The sequence below is a fragment of the Elephas maximus genome, chromosome 1, assembly GCF_024166365.1.
Source record: "Elephas maximus indicus isolate mEleMax1 chromosome 1, mEleMax1 primary haplotype, whole genome shotgun sequence".
NCBI lineage: Eukaryota > Metazoa > Chordata > Mammalia > Proboscidea > Elephantidae > Elephas > Elephas maximus.
In genome coordinates, this window is record NC_064819.1 from 190,375,594 (window position 1) to 190,395,357 (window position 19,764).

At 37.9% G+C, this 19,764-nt stretch overlaps 1 protein-coding gene across 3 annotated transcripts in view; it reads left to right on the plus strand.

Annotated features, from left to right (window-relative positions):
* The window catches only part of CLVS2 (clavesin 2), a 78,608-nt gene that overhangs the window by 7,084 nt on the left and 51,760 nt on the right, over positions 1-19,764 (plus strand). For all 3 annotated transcript variants that reach the window (XM_049900123.1, XM_049900117.1, XM_049900130.1), the window contains one exon: positions 11,004-11,178. In XM_049900123.1, coding sequence (XP_049756080.1) covers positions 11,004-11,178 — 175 coding nt within the window. The remainder of the gene's footprint in view (positions 1-11,003; positions 11,179-19,764) is intronic.

Consider the following 19,764-nt stretch of genomic DNA (forward strand, 5'->3'; position numbering starts at 1 on the left):
GTTTAAAACATGAGCCAAGAGTTAGTTATTCATAAATTATCTTGAGTAAATTAATACATTTTCCCCATTCTGAGGAAAAAAAATTGAGCCCTTTTATATCGCTAAAGGCAGGCACATGTATTTGACTGTCATAGTTAGTGGGGCTGTTGGCATGAGGAAAAAGGATGTCCCTGTATGTTGGGTCCTTATGACATCAACTAACAAACTGAGGGAATAATTCTTCTTTCAAATTATTATTTTTTAAATAGACTTCAGTCAAGCATTTACTATACATGTAAAAATTTAATAGATACTAGGGGCAAATAAGGATGTTTAACATATACTTTGCACTATCAAGGCACATACAACCTCTATGGGAAGAAAAAAAATATGAAAAACTAACTATCAGAGAGGTCATAAGTGCTTAAATGAGGGTATTGTTTGTCAGTGCTGGAAGTTCAGTGAAACAGGACAGCTACAGATTGTAGGGAAAATATCTGCTTGGTTAACTAAATTTCATCTTTTATTGTTTGATTTTATTTATTTGTTCACTTGCTTATTTTAAAGAAGTTTTATAGCCTTTTTTTTTTTTTTGGTGCCCGGCACAGTTCTAAGCCCTTTACAAGGTTATTAAATCTTTATAACAATCATGAAAAGTAGGTATTGTTAATATTTGCATTTTGCAGATGAGCAAACTGGAGGCACAGAACAGTTAAGTATTTTGCCCATGATTCCACAACTAGTAAATGAATTGGTCAATTTTTGTGTGTGTGTGAGTGTGTGTGTGTGTGTGTGTGTGTGTGTGTGTTTAGTTACCAGTTTAAATCTAGGGAAAAACAAATGTATCAAAAAAAGCAAGCTCTGATAATTAAAAATAATCCATCTCTGGTTTAGAAAATCTTTTTTTTTTTTAAAATGGGGAAGAAATTCATATTTTTATTAGACTTTTCAACGGGAATGCTTTATGCCAGAAGAAAATGGAGTAACATGTTTCAGACACTCAAGGAAAGAAAATATGACCCCAGGATTTTACAAGCAGCCAAAATGACTTTCAGAATCAAAGGTCACAGGCAAACTGCTGTCAATATACAAGAACTCAGGAAGTGTTGTACACATGAGCCTTTCTGGCAGAATCTACTAGAAAATGAGTTTCTGATAATGTAATGACTAGAGAATCATTGACAAAAGAACTAGTGGTGGCTATTAAATATTTATTTACTTGTAGAAATAAGATTAGATGACGTTTATAAGAGGGAAAATACAGTATGTAATGTTATATGCATTAACAATACTGATACAGTACAATTATATTACACATCTATTTTTTTAAAAGGTGGGGAAATGAGGAAAGTATACACAAGAAATAATTTAATTGTTTTCAGTAATCACATAAGTGGTGATTACTCCCTGTTCTGAGGCTCTTGTGTGCATAATAAGCAATAAGACAAATGAATAATTATATAATATTATAATAATCTTACCTGCAGTGTTCTTGAGAACCAGGATTACTCTTGGTGTGGAAAGGAGAAGCAAGTTAGAAAAGGTTATGTAAAAATCACGTAATCCTGAATTTATGAACTGGAGGTAATATATGTACATGTGTCTGTCTATTTGTCTATCTAATCTAATCTATCCTGGTACTGTCCACAGGAAAGAATTAGAAACAGTGACCAACCAGTAGCACCCAGGTTATAGCCTCGCAATACCGTGTACCACTAAAAGAAAGCAGGGCTTCTTAGAGAAATACTGATTTTAGTTAGTTTAGAAAATTTTGATTAAACATCACATGATAGACAATTATGAACAGAAAATTAGGGTGGAAGAATTAATACTCTGAAGGCAAAGACTTTGCAAACCAGGCACTTGCTTAGAATAATCTTATGTTTATTCCTGAAAAGAATAGAGTTGCCTGTCTCATATGTTTGTATTTTTGTGGCACAATTTTATCTTTTTTTTTTTTTTGGTGGCATTAGGTGAGCATTTTTTAAAAACTTTTTTTTTCGAAGAAAGATATTTTTCCTTTGGATGTTTTATTACCAGATTCTCTCATTCTCACTCACTTACATTCCCACAGCAGTAAAACGAATACGAGACTCAGACAGCTAATCTCCTGTGCTCCGTGATACAAGCCAGACAGACGAATGTTTTGGAGTTCATATTTCCTCCAGGGTTTGCAGACATCGCTACTTCCCCACTTGTCTCCTGTGAATGTCTTACTGCTTTTCTTCCACCAAAACCCCTTGCCGTGGTCAAGTTGGAGGGTGCCCTGGTACAGAAACCACTGGCAGAGGGCCAGTCATTATTGACGTCCTGATATCCTATCTCTGACACACATATTAAGCCACTGAGACATGAAAAAGCAGAACAGCTACTCACCAAACCCTGTTCTAGGTATGAGCCACCACACGCCGTAGAAAGAACACTGGTTTCCACTCAGAAAGACCTGGCTTTTAATTCTCTTCTTCCTCCCCTGGTGATTTTGGGCAAATTGCATAAATTCTCTGAGAACCTATGTCCTCATCTCTAAAATAATAGGAGCAAAGCCAGCCTAGTGACCTTAGACTGTTTTGAGAATAAGATAATGCTTTGGAAATGGCTTTGGAAATCTTAAACTATTAAACAGATAGAGGTGTTATTATAGGTGTTATCATTATTACCACTTAGTAATACAAAACACCTAGATGGGTTCCCCAGCTTTAGCACTAGCAATACCCTGAGGCATGAATAAAGGTGGTTCTCCTTGTCTCTCCCCCAAGCACGTGTCTGATTGGAATTCCTTCAGACATTAGAAAATGCGGCTTAATAAAAACTGAGGAGGGGAGGCAGGCTTAATGAAGAATTTAATATTGGCTGATTGATTTAGTGACAAAGGGAAATTGCTGGCTGTGGTTCCCGTAAATGTGATGCTAAGCTGTGAGTTCTTCTCTGTCTGGCTGAGAGAATTGGTAAATAAGAAGGATCTGACCTGTTTGTGGTTTTAAGCTGTGGTGGAGGAGGAGATGCTGTGAACCTCGGAGAGGATCACGGGGCAGTTAGCCACCAAGGACCTTGCGTGCCAGAGACAGAAGCAGAGGCAGGGAGAAGAAGCTTCTTTGCTCTTATTAAATAATATTTTGAAAGTACTTGCAGAACTCACTTTTTCCCCGTTAACTTTTCCTGTAAAAAGGGAGGAGTGCCTGGCTGCAGGCAGGGTGCTGGTACCTCTGCAGCGCTTGTCCCCGATCTGGTCTAGGAAGGTGTTTTGCATTGCCCTTTGAGCTGAAAGAGAATCTTAAGTGTATAGTATTATTCAAAAATGATGTCGTTATGTCATTTTGATGACCTTTGTAGGAGCATGTAACTCATTATGGTCTGTGCCCCGGGAATAATTTGACTTTTACATATTATTATTAAATTAAGAACTTAAGTGTTTGGGGACAGAAGATAACCACTGATGGTTAAATGCTTTAGAATTTCAGAGGTGGGAGAGAAAGCATACTGGTGCCTTCAGCAGGTGGAGACATTCTCACAGAGGAGGTTAAGCCTGGGATGGTCTCAGAGAAGGGCAGAATTTAGATAAAGTGAAAAGGAAGAGGAGCCTCCCCAATACATGTCAGTGAAGGCATGGTGGAGGAGTATACCGGTTTGTTTGGGGATGGGCACAACTAGACCTCAGTAGCTGTGGTGAGCCTGCGTATGGGTGTGCCTGGGTAAGAAAGCTGGATTACTCAGGGACCAGTGGGTTTTCTAACCAGCCATCCAGGTTTTAGAATCATTAGTCTCACAATAGGAGATAGGCAGGATTTCTGGAAGAGAAAGAGGAGAGAGAAAGAAAAAGAAAGAGAGGGAGTGGATAGGAAAGTTAGATGCCCAAGACATTATAAAGGAAAAGAAAAACAGTTGAGACTTAGTGACTTGTAAGGGGAGATGGAAAGGGAATATTCAGGAATGATTCTTTATTAATTAACTCCAGTAGGCAATTCCAGAGGGGAACTTGGTTGGGGAAGCAATAGGATGAGCTTAAAATTAACAGGAAGTGTTTCAGGTAACATGGAGTCACTAAGGTGCTGATGTTCAGATGGCAGCCAGAACAATGAGACTATTGCCCAGGAGTGATGCTGGGTCTGGGGATATAGGTTTGGAACATTCACTAACCTGTTGGCATTGGACAAATGGATGAATGCATGGCTCAGTAGGTCAGTGTGAAACTACGTGATGAGAGAAGGGGATCAAACTCTATTTCCACATATGGGTGGTCAGAGAAGAGAGTGGAGCCAAAGAAGAGATATATGGAGTGACCAGAAAAGCGAGAGGAGGAAAAGTTCAGTGTAGCATCATGAAGCCAAATAGAAGGAAGAGTTTCAACAGCAATGATTGTAAAATGATTATAGCAAATATTTATTGAGTCCTGTGGAAATTCAGTGGCACAGTGGTTAAGTATTCAGCAGTTAGAATCCTCCAGCTGCTCCTTGGAAACCCTATGGGGCAGTTCTGCTCTGTCCTATAGGGTTGCTATGAGGCAGAATTGACTCGACGGCAACAGGTTTTGTTATTATATGTCAAGTGCTATTAAAAGCTTTACATGTATTTTTCTTATTTCCATTTTATCTTCACAACAATTTTATGAAGTTAGGAAAAAATGGCTGAAAAAATGCAAAAAGCAAGTATAGAATATGTGATTGTGGAAAGAATAAAAATCATATACGTAATTTGAGAAATTATGGAAATAAATATCTATTGTTTACTTTGTCCTGGGCACTGGACTAAATACTTTCTAAAACCAAACCTTTTGAGCCTATTCTGACTCAAGGTGGCCCCATGTGCTGCACAGTAGAACTGTGTTGCATAGGATTTTTGGTTAGTAGTCAAGAGCTGTTTGTATCACCAAGGGACAGGGCCAGTTTACCCAATAAGTAAGGTATGCATAGGCTTATTTATGCATACTTGCTAATCTGTAGTAAACAGATGAAATTGTTCATAGATTAGTAAATACACACAGGTAAGCCAGTGCATACCTTGCTTAATGTAAGCCAGTGTGTATCTTGCTTACTGGTTAATTTGCCCCTGCCCACGGATGATGTAGTTCAAGGAGGTAACATTTTATAAAGAGGAAAAGAAGGTTTAGTGAGGTTCAGAACTTCTTCAAGGTACAAGATCAAGCCTGGATTAGAAAAGCATGCAAAAGTCCCCATTTTTATTTTGTATTTGTTATAGATGTAGGTTTTCCATTGAAGAACAATAGACTGATTGAATAAAAATACCACAAATCATGAATTCATGAACATACATCCTACTGTACAAGGCAGACTGATTTTATAGCTGAGAAAATTTCAGAAGAATTAGATGCTTTCCTCCTAATTGCACAGTTATTAAATAAGAGCTATGCATGCCAGAGTCTTCTCCGTATAGTTTTTGCACATTATAGTAGCTTTGATTTCTTTCAAGAGCAATAGTCTATAAAGTCTTGTGTCAGAGCTATAAAATTTCTTGCTGGTGCCGTGACTTCTTCTTACTACAAACAATACATCATCCTCCCAAAGCTGATTTCAGATTCAAGTTTTACTTAATGCTATTTTGGGAAGCACAATCAGGAGACAAGAGCTGCATTAATGTGTTAGTTTGTTATTTATGGCTTTCTTCCAACAAAGAAGGGAAAAAGAGTGATGGTGGAGTTCATACAATTGTATGAACTCCAAAATGTGAATGTGGGGAAACTTTGTAGAGATTACTAATTTGTAAATGATCACAGTTAAAAATAATTTCAAAGAAGAGAATGATGGCAGGAATCCCGAAGAGATACAATTCAGAGATGCTCCATTTCTTTGGAAGGTATTTTATACACTTTGGCAAGATCTTGTATAATAATGCTAAGCTTAGGAGTAGCCTGCTGAGCTGCTAATAGTAATAATGTGTTATGTTTGACAACAGAGTGAGTCAAGAGGGCTTTTTTGCCTGCCCTTGGAATGCAGCTAGCTAGGATATTTTTATGTTTGTTTTTTAAATTTATGAATTAATATGATTTATATATATAAAGATCAAGGAGCCCTGGTGGTGAAAGGGTTAAGTGCTTACCTGCTAACCAAAGGGTTGGTGGTTTGAACCCACTAGTGGCTCTGCTGCAAAAAACCTGCTGCCATCCAGTCAATTCTGACTCATAGTGACCCTATAGGACAGAGTAGAACTGCCCCACAGAGTTTCTAAGGAGCACCTGGTGAATTAGAACTGCCAACCTTTGGTTAGCAGCTATAGCACTTAACCACTATGCCACCAGAGTTTCCCTAGAGCCTAGAAAACCCTGTGGGTCAGTTCTACTCTGTCACATGGGGTCTCTGTAAGTCGAAATGGACTTGACAGCACCTAACAACAACAACATACAAAGATAATTCTCTTTTTGGAGCAAGATATTTTATATCTTATATTTGATACATACATAAAACTTGGTTAGATTTATTCTTGAAAACTTAACAAACCTGCTTTTCTTCATTGCTTATACTGTGACTTGCCTGATTTTATTTCCTTTGAAACAACGATGTGTGTTTAAAATTTTCTGTTGATTTTGATGCAGTTTAGAAAAACCATCCTTCAAGGCTATTACTTAAAACAAATTACCTCTTGTCTTCAGCACTTACTGGTGTCATGATTTCTTCTCACTACACACAATGCACCATCCTTCCAGAGCTGATTTCAGGTTCAAGTTTCACTTAATGCTATTTGGTATCCTTATAGCAAGAACGATCATCCTCATGGTGAGATGAAAGTTCTGCGTTGGCCTCTCCCAATGTTTTAATTTTCTTAGAAAATCTGATCTTTAGGAACTGCTTGTGAAAACCCCTTTTCCCTTTATCATTCTTTTGTGAGGAGAGAAACCCCTACTGTTATTGAAAAGAAAGTCCTGGGATTATGCTGCCCTTACCATATCATTATGAATTTCAGAAATGAAATTATTAATTTTTTTTTGAGGGGGGTCTACATTTTAACCTGAAATATCTTCTTTCTTCTCCAACTTTCCAGTTTGTGTATGTTATAGGCTCTGGGTCATTATGCTGTGTTAAGCTATTAAATTTAAGAAAGAGGGAGGGCAGCCATGAAGTGACAAATAAAATTATTTGGCCATGCAGATGTCACAATTTTAAAGATAAATAAATAGTAGAACTACACAAAGTTCCATTTTAATATATATTCAGGAACTATTTTCTGATGTCACACTCCTAGGCCTATAATAGCCTGTCTGCTTTCCAGAGGTTTAAAAACAGTCCCTTGATCCTTGCCCTTTACAATGTAATATGCTGTCCTAAAGACCATCGTTCACTTTTTAAGTAAAATATAGAAACGAATATTCTCCAGTTCTGATTATACCCCACCGAGTACACTACATCTATGGTTACCAATAAAACAAAAAGTATGCCATGTGTATACTACAACCAACATTTATTGACGCTCTACTGTGTACCTAAACCGTTAAAAAAAAAAACGTTGCTGTCGAGTCGATTCCGACTCATAGCGACCCTAACTGTGTACCTACCATTGTACAAATGCTTTCACTTGCATCATCTCTTTGACTCCACCCTATGAGACAGAGTTAGTATAGTTACTCCCGTTGTTTTTTTTTTTTTTTTTTCCAGGTGAAGGAACTAAACTTCAGAATTACAAATCAATGACATGTCCGGGCTCATACAGCTAATGAGGGGGAGGGAGGATATCCCATTTTGAAGTCTTCTGATGCAATGTCCTTGCTAGGTTAGTGCTGCTGTCCAAAAGGAGATCCTATTCCAAACTATTGATTTTACAGATGAAGAAATGAGGCCCAGAGAAAGTGAGAAATTGCCTGAAATTCCACAGTTATTCTTTTCTTTATGAAGTAGTATGCTTCCTCCATTCGCCTCCAAATGTTTTTAAAAGTAAAAATAGAACTACCCCTCTTTATGTACTCACTGTCTCCTACTGTCTCCCTGGTGAGCCCATCACTTCCACTCAATGCTGAGAATTTCTACTCCTAATCCACCCACCCCCACATCGCACCTCTTCCTCAAGGTCCAGATTTATCTCTAGTTTTTCCTGAACATCTCCACCCAGAAGATGGAGATGTCTCAGAAGAAAAAACTTGAAATGCAGACTATAAAAAGTTGAAATTGTTAATATCTTCCATAGATTTACTGATTCCCATTAAATACTGTAATTTCCTGAGGATTTCCTTCTCAAAGTAATTATTTTGCTTTTCTCTCAGCTCTGACTGCATTATCTCCATTGCTTTCTTGAGTTTAGTGTCTATATGCTTTTGATTCTAGAATCTTCAGCCTTGAGTCCCTCCTGAGTTCAGAAGCTATTTTTCTGAGATATTTACTTTATATATCTCTCTGGGTGTTCTACGTATTTCTTAACAACAAGTTCTATTCAAACCCCTACACTTCTAGCTGTCCCAACTATGTTTTTTTTTTTTTTTTGCATTATTCATTCTGATGAATGATTTTTACCATTTACTCAGGCTCTGAAACTAGAATCTGTATGTCATTCTTTACTCTCCCTTCAATTGTATCCCCCACATTTAATTATCACAATTTAACAAATTTACAGTGCTGCTTAAATTTGGTTTCTATCTTCATTCTTATTGCCAGTACCTTAATCAAGGCCTACCATCCACAACTAATGTCTTTTTTTTTAAATTGTGCTTTAAGTGAAAGTTTACAAGTCAAGTGAGACTCTCATACAAAAATTTATAAACACCTTGCTATACACTCCTAATTGCTCTCCCCCTAATGAGACAGCATACTCCTTCCCTCCACTCTCTCTTTTGCCATCTATTTGCCAGCTTCTGACCCCCTCTGCCCTCTAATCTCCCCTCCAGACAGGAGATGCCCACATAGTCTCGTGTGTCTACTTGGTCCAAGAAGCTCATTCTTCACCAGTATCATCTTCTATCCCATAGTCCAGTCCAATCCCTGTCTGAAGAGTTGTCTTTGGGAATGGTTCCTGTTTTGGGCTAACAGAAAGCCTGGGGACCATGACTTCCAGGGTCCTTCTGGTCTCAGTCAGACCATTAAGTCTGGTCTTTTTATGAGAATATGGGGTCTGCATCCCACTGCCCTCCTGCTCCCTCAGGGGTTCTCTGTTGTGATCCCTGTCAGGGCAGTCATTGGTTGTAGCCAGGCACCATCTACTTCTTCTGGTCTTAGGCTAGTATAGTCTCTGGTTTATGTGGCCGTTTCTGTCTGTTGGGCTCATAATTACCTTGTGTCTTTGGTGTTCTTCATTGTCCTTTGCTCCAGGTGGGTTGAGACCAATTGATGCATTTTAGATGGCCGCTTGCTAGCGTTTAAGACCCCAGACACCACTCTCCAAAGTGGGATGCAGAATATTTTCTTAATAGATTTTATTATGCCAATTGACTTAGATGTCCCCTGAAACCATGGTCCCCAAACCCCTGTCCGTGCTACGCTTGCCTTTGAAGCATTCAGTTTATTCAGGAAACTGCTTTTGGTTTAGTCCAGGTGTGCTGACCTCTCCTGTACTGTGTGTTGTCTTTCCTTTCACCTAAAATAGTTTTTATCTACTATCTAATTAGTGAAAAACCCTCTCCCTCCATCCCTCCCTCCCCCTTCTCATAACCATAAAAGAATATTTTCTTCTCTGTTTAAACCATTTCTTGAGTTCTTAGAATAGTGGTCTTATACAGTATTTGACCTTTTGCAGCTGACTAATTTCACTCAGCATAATACCTTCCAAGTTCCTCCATGTTATGAAATGTTTCATGGATACATCATTGTTCTTTATCCATATGTAGTGTTCCATCGTGTGAATATACCGTAATTTATTTATTCATTCATCCCTTGATGGGCACCTTGGTTGCTTCCATCTTTTTGCTATTGTAAACAGTGCTGCATTGAACATAGGTGTGCATATATCTGTTCGTGTAAAGGCTCTTGTTTCTCTAGGATATATTCCAAGGAGTGGGATTGCTGGATTGTATGGTAGATCTATTTCCAGTTTTTTAAGGAAGCTCCAAATCAATTTCTAAAGTGGTTGTACCATTTTACATTCCCACCAGCAGTGTATAAGTGTTCCAGTCTCTCCACAACCTCTCCAACACTTATTGTTTTGTGTTTTTTGGATTAATGCCAGCCTTGTTGGAGTGTACAACATATGTCTTTCCATTCTAGTACAGTCCCATTTAACAGGAAGAAACATTTATTAAGTTTCTGTAACCTGCCAGGTACTGTGGTAAGATGCAAGGGGAAAAGAGATAAAAATTCAGCCCTAAATTTGGGTGGCTTGTGTAATAATAGGCAAATTTCCATTTTGTTTTTATTTATCTGCTTTTCTATCCCTTCATTCTTCTCTCTTTTTTTTTTTTTTTTTTATCTTTATGATACAATTCAGTGCAAGTAATTAAAGTTTGTTGACTCTTTTAACTGTAGCTATTCAAATATGGGGAGCCCTGGTGGCACAATGTTTAAGAGCTTGGTTGCTAACCAAAAGGTCAGCAGTTCATATCCACCAGCCGCTCCTTGGAAGCCCTATGGGGCAGTTCTACTCTGTCCTGTAGGGTTGCTATGAGTTGGAATCAACTCGAAAGCAATGAGTTTGTTTTTTTTTTATGAGTTCAAATATAGTGGTCTTTTTTATTGATGAAACTTTTTGAGATCTCATTCTCAAATTTTTCCCTATGAAGAAGATGTAAAATATCAGTATCATTGTGAGCATTCTTGAGATATTTAAAAAATACCATACTAGTTTTTTTTGGTAGTTGAAATGAGATTTTAAGAAAGCATAGGGAAGCCAGAAGGTACATTAAATTATTGTAAAATATGAAACTAGCTGGTATTTTCAAAAACATTGTAGTTTGGTAGAATACATGTTAAATTCTAATATGTTCAATGAGCACATATAGAATAGAGTAAACCTCCTCTTCAAAGAAGGTTTTAAAACAAAATCATCATCTTCAAATTCTTGAAGTATTTTAAAGGAAATTTTTAGTGTGCTAAAAGGTTTCTGTGTTTTCTATAATAGTGGCTGTCAGAATTAACGCAGTGCTTCTCTGTTGCTGATAGGTACACACTGGTGGATATTTTGCGTGCCATCTTACTTTCTTTAGAAGCCATGATTGAAGATCCTGAGCTTCAGGTGAATGGATTTGTTTTGATCATAGACTGGAGTAACTTCACCTTCAAGCAAGCTTCTAAACTTACACCAAGTATGCTGCGATTAGCTATTGAAGGCCTTCAGGTAAAGATTTACGAATTACCTAGTTTTTGGTTTCCCATGTCCCTTACTGAGTGGTTTAATTAACGTCTTTTGTCTCATCTATTCAAATAATAAAGTATCTTACTTACAGAATAATAAAAATAATTTTTTAAATAATTTTCCAGCACAAACATTACAACGCTTACTGAACAAGAGATTATAGCAGAAAAGCTGAAGAACGCGGGTCTTTTAACAGTTAGATGACAGTATGTGGCGCTTGATACATCTTACTTCTCACCATGTCTAAACATAAATACAAGTGACAAGCTTGATAATCAAAACAATTTTTATCCTGATAATCAAAACAAGCAACATCTTTTGGATTTTAGTTACTGAGCAATTTAAGGTTTGATTTTTGCTGGGTTTTCTTTCCTGTTCTATGTATATTTGTTAAGTGGCTGTATACTTGCTTCATTATTCCATTTAACACAGTAAATTTGGGATATGATCAGGAATATCTTCATGTTGCCTAAAAAACTGTTGGAAAGTTATTCAGTATGTTTTTTTTTGGTCTTTATGATATAAAATCACTGCTTTGACTTATTTTTTGGACTTAATTGGGGCTTATGTTGTCCATTTTTGGAGGGGGAGCCGTCACATGCACTTTATGTAGACACAGCACGTCTTCCAGTGAAAGATGATTCTTTAACTGATTTGGAATTATAAAATGGGGAAATAATTATTATTTGATGCCATTTCATAAATCTGCTATTGCCATTTTCTTTTTCACTTTTAGAATGTCTATCTTTTGCTTTCTAGTTTGCTCCACACTTTGTATATAATTTTCATGGAGTAGATTTCAAACTTTTAAAAAGGATTTTCAAATTACTTCTTGAGTGATGCTATTCATTATTTGCTTTTGATATTTTCCACATGTATTTTAGAAGTTTGCAAGTCAGGAGTTAATGTTTTCTAACTTTTATCACTGAAAATATTACTTGCTTTCAAATCACCCAGTTATATTTGTCATTTATTACACCAGGGTGTTAGACCTTTCTGTTTATGTTGAATAAATCAAAATTATCCAGATCCCTCTTCTACAGTAATTTCTGACTGTGTCTATAAAACTTTTAACCAGTTGCCATCAAGTTGATTTCGACTCATAATGACCCTATAGAACAGAGTAGAGCTGCCCCATAGGGTTTCCAAGGAGCGGCTGGTGTATTTGAACTGCTGACCTTTTGATTAGCAGCCAAACCCTTAATCACTGCGCCACCAGGCATCTAATTGATGACTCTAAAAGGACCACTTCTGCAGGTGGCAGAGCATATTAACCAAACTGAATTCACAGTTTGATTTCTGCCTCTGGAGTTGGTATGACACACTGATCCCTTTTCTCTGGATAGGCTTTTTTTCCTGAAGCAAGTTTCCTGATTTGCCCTTGGTGTCAAGCTTGCTCTTGTTGTGTCTTTAACAACACCTTTTTTTAACTTCACAGAGAACGTTGAAAAGGGTTGCAAAAGGGCATAAGACAAGGCTTGTTTAGAGGTACTTTTATCCTGTAGTATCAGGATTAATTCTGCCCTATTGCCAGGGATATATAAAGTGTTCTTCAGTTTGTAAAGAAAATTGGTTACCAGCCACCATGTTACTTAACACAGAATGATAGCCTAGCCTGTAATATTTTTTTCCCCTATTTAATTTGTGATCTCTTTTTGCACTAGTGGTAGGCTAGGCTTTCAGTTGCATGAAGGATTCATGTTGTTGTCAGTTTCCATTGAGTATATTCTGACTCATGGCGATCTCATGTGTGCAGAGTAGAACTGCTCCATAGGATTTTCAGGGCTATGACCTTTTAGAAGCAGATCTCCAGACCTGTCTTCCGAGGTACCTCTAGGTGGGTTCTAACTACCAACCTTTTAGCTAGTAGTCAAGCACTTAACCATTTGTGCTACCAAGGGTCTCCTGCATGAAAGACTAGAGAAGTCATATTATTCCCCAAGCAATTTTAAAAGCCACCTCAAAGATAGATTCAGTATTATCTGACAACTTATATACCTTATTGAGTCATTTAATAGTAGGGTGATAGGTCATTGTAGGGTGACAAACTGACAACTTGGTCATGTTTGGGAGCTTCCCCGTTAGCCATGGCCATAATCAGGACAAGTTCTTTAAGTGCTTCATGTGAGCATAGCAGAAGCTACAGTCAGGTTAAACCTCAGGGCTTGTGCCTAGAGAGGGAGATGATCTCCCACATCAGCATGGACCTGCACTGGCTACCTATGTGGGACTGCCTCATCTCTATTCCCCAGAAACATCTCAGTCCCCTTCTCTTTTCTCCGAGGACACAGACTGAGTAAACAGGGTTGATTCCTCTTATTTGGCAATTGTAAAGCCACTTAAAATAACTGAGCTCTTTCTGGGAATAATTTTGACATGTTATTAACTTTTAAACCCAAATTTTCTCCAATTCAAATTGATTTTTTATGGTGTGTGTGTGTGTGCATATAGCGTAAAAAATCAATATCTATGTCTATGTAAATCAAAAACCACTGGTAAATCTGAATAGGAATGAAAGATGCACTACAGGTGTTTCATTGGGAGATGTATGATTTCATATTTAGTCTCTTATTGAAGTAACATTTACTAACTTTTCCAATCAAGTCCCTGTTGTACTTTGCATTTACTATATGAGGTCTATTATTGTGCATCGGTGTATATTTCACTCAGAACATGAATGGACATTTTTCAAGATTTCAAGATTTTTCAAGATCATAAAATCTTTGCAGTAAAGATACATACACAATTTTAAGCTGCTGAACACAACTATCACAATCACTAACACCACCAACACTACCACAACAGTGAATACCTTCTGATTAACTCAGGAAAATGAAGAGATGGAAATATTATAATAGTTCAGTGCTAACTTATATCAAACTACAATTCTATTATGTTGATTTTATTAAATCAAATATTAAAAAAATAAGGAAGGCAATGAGTTGCTCTGTTGCCAGAAAGAAAACTTATTTTACTGACAGGTATTATGAATAGAATATGACTGTGTTTTGAAAAGGCCTCCTCTTTCTTCATCTTGAGGTGGCTGTATACCCTCTCTATCCACATACACCAACTCCCCTTTTTCTTTGAGCAAAAGAGTATTTTGAGTGACCTGGCCAGAGATAGCGCCTGATACTTTGAGTAAAGATGCGTAGACTATAGCTATGATGTCCACATCTGTTTACAGTGCAGGGTCAACTGAGGAACAGTGTGGAGGGGTAGAAATAGAAGCTTTTAAGTCAACCAGATCTGGGTTTAGATGACAAATCTGCCACATATTAAGTACTTGAGTAAGTTACTTAGCCTGTTTAAATCTCAGAACCTTCGCTTATAAAATTGACACCATAATGCCAGTTTTGAAGTATTATTATATTAGGAGTGATACATCTTGCACTTAGCAGGTGGCATAAGTAATTAAAGTAATTGATGTGGATCAGCTTATTTTTCAGGTGGCATATTTTTCTGGATGTGTGCTGTAGTTCTCCCAGTTCAGTGCCTACCTAGACGGAGAAGAACAAAAGTTGATTGACGTTGGGAATCTGAATAACATCATATTTTGCTTTTGGTACTTAGATTGCAAATAATGCATTTTTCACCTATTCTCTGTGTGGTTAAATGGCATCTAGATACTTTTACCTTGGATGCCAAATAAAATATATTTTCATGTTGGAAACCAAATGAAAAATATAATTTTTCCATCCTGTGAAACTTTATCTTTGTTTCATTTGAGAGAAGCTCCAGGTATAGCTGAAAAAGTGGTGATTGTGGGGATGTCCTGGACCATGAGGGTTCAGCAAGAATTTGCTAAATTGTTAAAGAGAGGAGGGGAATTTCAGGCAGAGGGGCATTAGGGAGACACTTTGATCAAATACACAGCTATAGGGGTTAAAGTATTTGATGCATCTGTTATGACACAACTAAAATGAGAAGCGAATCGAGGCAAATGACCAGAGATAAGCCCAGAGAGGTGGGCTGGGACCTGGATGTATGGGATGGAAGGTGGCATGCTATGTGGTTTGGTCTTGCTCTCTAGACATGGGAAAGTTGGAGACAGGAGGTAACCTGATCACTCCTCTGCATTGAAAAGATATCTTGGGTAGAAAAATGGACTTGGATCAAAAGGGTGAGGGGTTTGATCGAGAAAATCCCCAAACTGCTCTTGAGGTAATTATATCAATCTGATTTTATAGGACAGAAAATTAAACTTCAGAGAAATTAAAGTGCTTAACAAATTTTCTCAATTGACGCCAAAGCTTCAATCCAGGTTATCTTGACTCCAGTGAGCAATTCTTTCCCGACTTTTGCTGTTTCTTTTGTCTCCAGGGCTGTTCATTAGAAAAAGTGGGTAGGCTCAGGTTAAGAGTAACTTCCCTCACCCACCCCAAAAGCCTCACATTTTAATAAAAATGAGATTTGTTCATTGAGATAGACAGTAAAATTCTAATAAAAAAAGAATCCACAAATGACTGGTTTGTGACCTTGCCCTTTCTTTTCTTTTTTTTTTAAATAACAGTGGCTGAACCATTTTCTTTTTCCCAGTGATCTGCCTCCTTAAGTAACCACCAGCCTCCTAGTTCTCTGTGATAAAGCATGGTGGCCAATGGAAAGGCACTTTGGTGATAGCTAAAGGGAACTTTTATCAACATGACCACAAATATAAAAGCCATTTGTAATATTGATCCCGGGCAATTCTGTATGCTTTCTCTGTGCAGAATCTCCACAGGTTTTTTTTTTTTTAAATAAAAGACATCAACCATTTTTACCATTTTAATGTACTCCCTGGTGGGTAAGAGAGAACGTCAGGTAATTTTGTGGAAAGAAGGTATTCAGGTTTAATTTGAAAGAAAATACAAAGAGAAAATTGTCTTGCTTCTTACAAGACATTAATTGATTAGGGTGGTGGTAGAAACAGGAAGCATCTCAGAAAATCAATACAGGACTAAGTGAATGTGACTTATAGACTCTAAGAAAACTGCCTGGGAAACCAATTAAAACATGAAATGTTTGGGATTACCTAGAACAGCTTATACCCTGTTTGGATTTATAGTGAAATGATGTGCTTTTGTTTTTTTTTTGGATTGCTGTTGCTCTATTTTTATTTTGTTTCCTTGTAAACATTACTATCCTTAAAACTCATTAGTAATGAGAAATTCACTCTTACAAATCCAGAACCTGTTCGTGAATTTCTTAAATTATCCTAACTCTACCTGTGTCATCTGTTGCCCTTTGGGCACATTTATCCATTATTCCTCTTCATTTGTGTCCTGATGTGTTTCTGTGTTTTTGCTTTCATAATTTCACAGAAATCCCCAAACTCCATCTGCCAAAAGTGCATAATGTAGTCAAGGCATGGCTTGCTGGCAAGGAGTTTGATTGTAACAAGGAGTTGAACAGCTCTTTGAATTGCTACACAAGGCTCAGATGCAGGGCCATCTCAAATTGCCTAAAACGGTGCCAGGTGTTGTAAGAGTCCTTAGTAAATAGGACTTGTGAAAGAAAAAAGAATATGTAATTCATTCACAGTGCTCAATGCTGGCCCTTTCTTTTGACTCAAGGGCCCAGTGTTACCAGCAACCACCAACCTGCTGGCTCTGTGGTCTCTGATCATTCATGTGGAAAGCAGAAAGTGCTGCCTGTGCACACTCTGGCTGTCACTGTTTGGAGGCCCAGTCCTAACTGGGGAATCTTGCCAAAATCGGAAGACATGCTAATGACTTGCAGCATCATTGTCCAAGGCTGGGAGTGAGGAGTTCTATTAACTTGAAGGTAAATTAACTTGAAGGTAGCATTAGTTTATTCAGTTCTCCACATTCTATCTGCTTCGAGGTTGAACCTGTGTGTGTGTGTGTGTGTGTGTGTGTGTGTGTGTGTGTGTGTGTGTGTAGGGTGGGTAAGGGAGAATATAAAAAGGAAATGGGTGATATATCGAATAAATTAGGAATTTGTAATAACTCAAAAGGAGTTTGAGCTTTGCAGCAGTGTTCTTTGCAATAGTTGCTAACCTGCCAATAGTTTTCAGGCTTATAATGCTTTGGGCAATAGCAGAAACCTTTTGCATACAAGTTACCTTGTAAACTTGAGGCAGCATTATGGGACATTGATGGGAGAGGACTGAAACAACACCTGTCATTTTGAAAATGAACACACAGACTCATGAACTGTATTCATTCAGACAGCCTGGAAGTGGGAGCATTTATTTCCACATTGTATATGCACAGGCAGAACCATATTGAGAAACAGTGACAAGGGCAGTGTGTAAAAAAAGTGACATTTTCTTCATCACATGCATATCTGTCTAAGCTAACTGTGCCTCCTTTCAGTTGTTTCTTAACCCAAAACAAAACGAGTGAAAACCCTAACAGTGCTTTATTTCATGGTGTGAAAATATGATGGTTGAGCTGAGAAGCTCAGTTCCCAGAAATAGGATGCTGTCTTTCTTGAATGTGACAATAGGCTTGTAAAAGCTATATATAATATTCAGTTCAACAAGCAGGTTGAGGATTATATAACTTTTGGTATGGACTAGATGAATCGTGTATATATTGTTGTTAGGTGCCATCTAGTTGGTTCTGACTCATAGCAACCCCATGCACAACAGAACAAAACACTGCTGGTCCAGCACTATCCTCACAATTGCTGTTATGTTAGAACTCATTGTTGCATCCACTGTGTCAATCCATCTTGTTAAGGGTTTTCTTCTTTTTCTCTGACCCTCCACTTTACCAAGCATGACGTCCTTATCCAGAGACCGGTCCTTTCTTATAACATGTCCAGACTTTGTGAGATGAAGTCTCACCATCCTCACTTCTAAGGAGCAATCTGGCTGTACTTCTTCTAAGACAGATTTGTTTGTTCTTCTGGCAGTTCATGGTTGTCATGTATTGAATTATGTCCCCCCAAAATATCTGTCAGCTTGGCTTGGTCATGATTCCCAGTATTGTGTGATTATTCACCATTTTGTCACCTGGCATGGTTTTCCTATGTGTTGTAAGTTCTATCTCTATGATGATAATGAGATGGGATTAGCAGCAGTTACATTAATGAGGCAGAACTCAATCTACAAGATTAGATTTTATCTGAAGCCAATCTCTTTTGTGATATAAAAGAGAGAAGCAAGCAGAGAGATGGGGGTTACCATATACCACCAAGAAAGCAGTGCCAGGAGAAGAGTGTGTCCTTTGGACCCGGGTCCCTGTGCTAAGAAACTCCTAGTCCAGGGGAACATTGATGACAAAGACCTTCCTCCAGAGATGACAGAGAGAAAGCCTTCCCTGGAGCTGACACCTTGAATTTGGACTTCTAACTTACTAGACTCTGAGAGAATAAACTTCTGTTCGTTGAAACCATCCACTTGTGGTATTTCTGTTAGACAATGGCATATTCAACATTCTTCACCAACACTGTAATTTAATTCCTCTTCAGTCTTCCTTATTCATTGGCTAGCTTTCACATGCATATGAAGCAATCGAAAATGCCATGGCTTGGGTCAGGCGCACCTTAGTCCTCAAAGTGACATCTTTGCTTTTTAACATTTTAAAGAGATCTTTTGCAGCAGATTTGCCCAATGCAATACATTATTTGATTTCTTGACTGCTGCTTCCACGGTGTTCATTGTGGATCCAAGTAAAATGAAATCCTTGAGAACTTCAGTCTTTTTTCTGTTTGTCATGATGTTACTTATTGGTCCAGTTTTGAGGATTTTGGTTTTCTTTATGTTGAGGTATAATGCATACTGAAGGCTATAGTCTTTGATCTTCATCAGTAAGTGCTTCAAATCTTCCTCTCTTTCAGCAAGCAAGGCTGTGTCAACTGCATATTACAGGTTGTTAATGAGCCTTCCACCAACCCTGATACTACATTCTTCATGTATTCCAGCTTCTTGGATTATTTGCTCAGCATGCTGATTGAATAAGTGTGGTGAAAGGATACAACCGTGATGCACACCTTTCCTCATTTTAAACCTTGAAGTATCCCCTTGTTCTGTTCAAAAAACTTCCTCTTGGTCTATGTACAGCTTCCCCTTGAGCACAATGAAGTGTTTTGGAGTTCTCATTCTTCACAATGTTATCCATGATTTGTTATGATTCACACAGTTGAATGTCTTTGCATAGTCAATAAAACACAGGTAAACATCTCTCTGATATTCTCTGCTTTTAGCCAAGATCTATCTGATACCAGCAATGATATCCCTTGTTCCAAGCCCTCTGCTGAATCCATCTTGAATTTCTGGCAATTCCCTGTCAATGTACTGTTGCAATCACTTTTGAATAATCTTCAGCAAAAGTTTACTTGTGTGTGATATTAATGAAATTGTTCTATAATTTCCACATTTAGTTGGATCACCTTTTTTTGGAGTGGGCATAAATATGGATCTCTTCCAGTCAGTTGGCCAGGCAGCTGTCTTGCAAATTTCTTGGCATGGGGAGCACCTCCAGCACTGCATCTGTTTGTTGAAATATCTCAATTGGTATTCTGTCAACTACTGGAGCCTTGTTTTTCTGCAATACCTTCAGTTCAGCTTGGACCTCTTCCTTAAATACCATCGGTTCTTGATCATATGCTACCTCC